We start from the raw sequence: 4,394 nt of genomic DNA on the forward strand, positions 1-4,394 counted from the left end.
AGAGGAGAGAGACTTTTTAGAGTAGAACAATCTAGACCTAGTATTTACCCTTTTGGGAATTGTTTTACTTTTTGCATTTCCTTGCTTAGATACTCTAGCCACTTTTGAGAAAAACTAAGAAATCCTTGATACTTGTTGGTTCCACAACTTTCTAAGTACAAAGATTTTGGGTTTGATTTCTTCTTCAATATTATAGATCTCTTACTCCTCTATCTAGTCATGCAACTTTCATTGATTTCTGGGATTATCACTTTGTTCATCATGTTTTGTGATTGTGAGTAGTGGTTTAGGATCTTAAGGATGGATTAGGCTGGGTGAAGGTTATGGGTGTTTAGATTGATCAAGCTTGTATGTTGCATATCTCTTCTCGCTTAGATAAGCTCTATGCTATCTTTATACTGAGAGGGTGAGGATAGATCTTAGGCTTCTTAACATCATACCAATGTTTAAGCTGCTGGATAAGGCTAAGGCTAGAGATTATCATTAAGCATGCTAAGAGATTAGATACTTTGTATGATTTTTGACAATAATGATCTGGGTTTTAATGCCTGCTTTTGTATGTAATAGCCAGTGAGAGCTGGGTCTAAGAAGTATCTGAGCTTGATTGTTATTGCCATGAGAATGGATTAACATGTCTTGGAAGATCATTGTCTACGGATTAGCTCATTGATTGAGGTTTGTTGGTCAATCTAGATAACCATAGTTTAAGCCCAGCCCATGAATCCATCCTTAGGACCTTTCTTTGTTTATTGATTTCCTAGTTCAAGTACTGTAGTTGGTTTACTATTGCTTTGTTTCAATAATATTTGCTCTGTTTCTGACATTCGTTCGTCAACTCGACCATCCACTCGATCGTGCATCTGATCGAGTGCCTGCTCGAGCTCATCCAGAGTTCTTGTTTATGTTCTGCATTTACCTGTTTCCTTTCCTGTCTTGCATTAGTTTATCTTAGTAGTTTTTACATTCTGCATTTCATAATCATCATTAGGTTGTTAGTGACAAACATCCTTTATATTTGGCTTGACTTAGATAAGTATTCACATCATGATTGCTTGCATCACACTCATTTTGGTTTGACATCCTTTATGCTACAACTACATAAGGGTAATTGAAACACCTTGCATCCATCTCCATCATCATTCATCACCATACCACCAAAAGAACATGTTTCATCCGCCATCCATAAGATGGAGAGTAACATCGTATCGGTTCCATAGGATTCGAATTTCTATAATACCTTCCCTTGAAAACCCAAGCAAATAGAGAATCAGGGGCCTCAATCAGCCGCCATAACTGTTTCGCAACCAGAGCTGAGTTAAAGTCATCGACATTCCTAAACCCCAGCCCATCTAACTGCTTACTACCACATAACTTCTCCCAAGCTAACCAATGCAAACCCCCAGACTGACCCGAACTCCACCAAAAATTTGCCACAACACTAGTAAGTTTGGACGTGACGGTTTTTGGCAGCCGAAAGCACGACATGAAAAAGGTTGGTACCGCAGTGGCAACAGACTTTATCATAACCTCTTTGCCCCCTTTTGACAGCTGTTTCGCCGTCCATCCATTGGTTCGACTCTGAAATCTATCTCGAACAAAGGATAAAACTTTCGTTTTAGACCCTCCTAAACTCTCCGGTATCCCTAAATAAGAGCCCATCCCGCCTAGATTCGATATCCCAAGCACCCCTTGCATCTCCCTTTTGGCCACTTCATCAACCTTGTGCCCAAATTGAAGTGATGACTTCTCAAAATTAATTTGTTGTCCCGAGACAGCCTCATAATTCTTTAAAATATCCAAGATAACCCCACATTGATCCTTATCGACTTTGCAGAAAAAAAGACTGTCATCCGCAAACAACAAATGCGTAATCGACGGACATTTATTAGCCACCTTAATCCCTGTGATCTGCTTATCCATCTCGGCTTTGCGAAGATTAGCGATTAACACTTTCGTACAGAGAATAAACAAATAGGGAGACAAAAGATCACCCTGCCATAACCCTCTCTCCAGGATTATCAAACCATTAGGTTGACCATTAAGGAGAACCTTGTACTCAACCGAAGAAACACAGAACACAATCCAGGTGATCCATTTTTCCGCAAAACCCTTTTTTCTCAGTAAAGCCTCCACAAAACCCCACTCTACCCTATCATAAGCCTTGCTCATGTCCGTTTTTATTGCCATAAATTTTCCTTTACAAGACGGATTCGTTCTGAGACCATGAAATAATTAAATCTATTTGTAAATAGAAAGAAATCAAAACTTTTAGAAAATTACTATAATTTTTTATGAATAGAATCCACCATAGTTTTTCTACAAAAATAATCATTTCAAAAAATATTAGCAGCAATATTATTTAAAAAAAATAAGGATTCGGGTTAGCAAACATTAATACAGGAATTTCATTATATTCATTTTTGTAGATCCGCAATTATGATCAATGATCATCTATGAATTCAACTGAAACAAAAAAATTATGTAATAGGTTACATATAAATAGATTTATAATTTAAATCTATTTGTAAACAGAAAGAAATCCAATTTTTTAAAAAATTGCAATAAATTTGTTATGAATAGGGATATTTTTTCTGCAACTATAATCTTTACAAAAAAACAATAGCAACAATATTTTTAAAAAAATTAAGGATTCAGATTAGCAAAAATTAATACCTGAATTTCATTATATTCAGTTTTGTAGATCCACAATTATGATCAATGATCATCCATGAATTCAACTGAAACAAAAAAATATGTATTAGGTTACATATAAAGGTTTATTTCAAATTACTAAACTACAAGACAAAATATAGAAAATAATACAACATATATGTTTTAAAAGATGGAGAAACCATAGACAAAGTCTATGATTGCTTGATCTTGCTTTCCAAACAACCACTATAAAAAAGAGCATAGAAATTAGAATCCCATAAATCATATAAAAGACCAGGATTATATTACCAAAAGTTGTCTTTGCTCATTTGCTTGTAGAATAAAAAATCATCGAATAAAAATATGATCATGTTTAACCAACAAAATAAAATTGAATAACAGTCACCACAAAAAAAAAACAAATAAACATAATTATTAATAATACTTTACCAATTTGATTATTTTGCTTGCTTCATCAACTCGTTCCCATCTTGTTTTTGATATAAAAAAAACATCCATGGTCCATGACATGTAGACCTAAAACACAATCAAACAGCACAAAATGAGTAAAATTTTTGATATGATTCAACATAATAATTCAAAATTATAGCAGCATTAAAATTAATCATGCAAAGCATATCGATAGTACATCAACATGAAAAAAAAATCATACAATACTAAAGTTGATTCATTATAACCAAAATAATACAAAAAGAAAAACTATACTCTCCAAACTATATATTTAGCTTAACGAATCTGACTTCTACTGTTTTGGCTGATCCTATATATATATATATATATATATATATATAGCCTCATACTTATCATTATCGTTTTAATTTTTTTTAAAATAGAAATTTTCTTTAAACGAATATTCATAATATATTATAATATTTACCTTCCATTTTCTTAAAGAGAGATATTGCATAAATATATTAGATTTTCGATTTTGTAAAACAAATTTCGCTTTTTTTTAAATTTTCGTTTTTAAAAAAAAATATACAATTAATCAAAAGGGTAAAAACGTCCAGATTTGAATATCATTAATGGCAAAATAGTAATCCTAAGTCTGAGGATGAATGTGGTGCGTATCTACAACCTAAATAGGCGAGAAAAAATGTCCAAATATATTTTAAGGGCAAAATTCATTAAGGGTAAGAGAGGTCAAATTTTGTGAGAGTGAACGTGAACCATCTTGACTACTCCTTTAATATATTAGATATATGATTTTTAGGTCACTTTTTGGACCTAAGCTTTATTTTCCCTGAAATTAGTGAGAGGAGAGATTTTTATAGAGCTTTTGGAGAGAAGAATCAAGACTTCTTCAGAGAAGATTCTGTACTGCTTGACTTCTTCTTTTAAATTCTTAATGCTATCTAATTTAATCATGGTTTTTGTTTCATTGATCATGTCTGAGTAGATCTGCTTGTTAGGTTTAGAATTTCTCATTAGGGATCTCATGGTTTATTGAATTGATTATTAGTTAGGATTCATTATCTGTTATTCATCATTGTTTGTTCTTCATATTAATTCTTGATTGATCACCTATAATTAATAACCTAGGAAAATAAATTATTATGAGAATATAGTTAATTTTCCTGATAAAACCTTTGATGAGCAAAATTACTTTTTGCAAAGAGATTTGATTTAGTAATTTTATGAACAAACTAAACTTGTTTTAAAAGCTGGTTTTCAACTTAATTTTTACAAAGAGATTTGGATTTTTGGATTTTAAACTTAGA

General features: G+C 32.3%; 1 protein-coding gene across 1 annotated transcript; it reads right to left on the bottom strand.

Moving 5' to 3' along the window:
• Positions 1–1,143: 1,143 nt before the first annotated feature.
• Positions 1,144–1,920, bottom strand: LOC147929624 (uncharacterized). The gene has a single exon (XM_087480672.1). It carries the CDS (start codon positions 1,918–1,920, stop codon positions 1,144–1,146), a length of 777 nt encoding a protein of 258 aa, XP_087336798.1.
• Between the last annotated feature and the right edge of the window lie 2,474 nt (positions 1,921–4,394).

Source organism: Camelina sativa, chromosome 13 (genome assembly GCF_030686135.1).
Source record: "Camelina sativa cultivar CO46 ecotype springtype chromosome 13, ASM3068613v1".
Taxonomy (NCBI): domain Eukaryota; kingdom Viridiplantae; phylum Streptophyta; class Magnoliopsida; order Brassicales; family Brassicaceae; genus Camelina; species Camelina sativa.

What these genes read in the sequence shown, in the direction of transcription:
- LOC147929624 (XM_087480672.1), bottom strand. Translation starts at nt 1,920, where the DNA reads ATGGATAAGCAGATCACAGGGATTAAGGTGGCTAATAAATGTCCGTCG.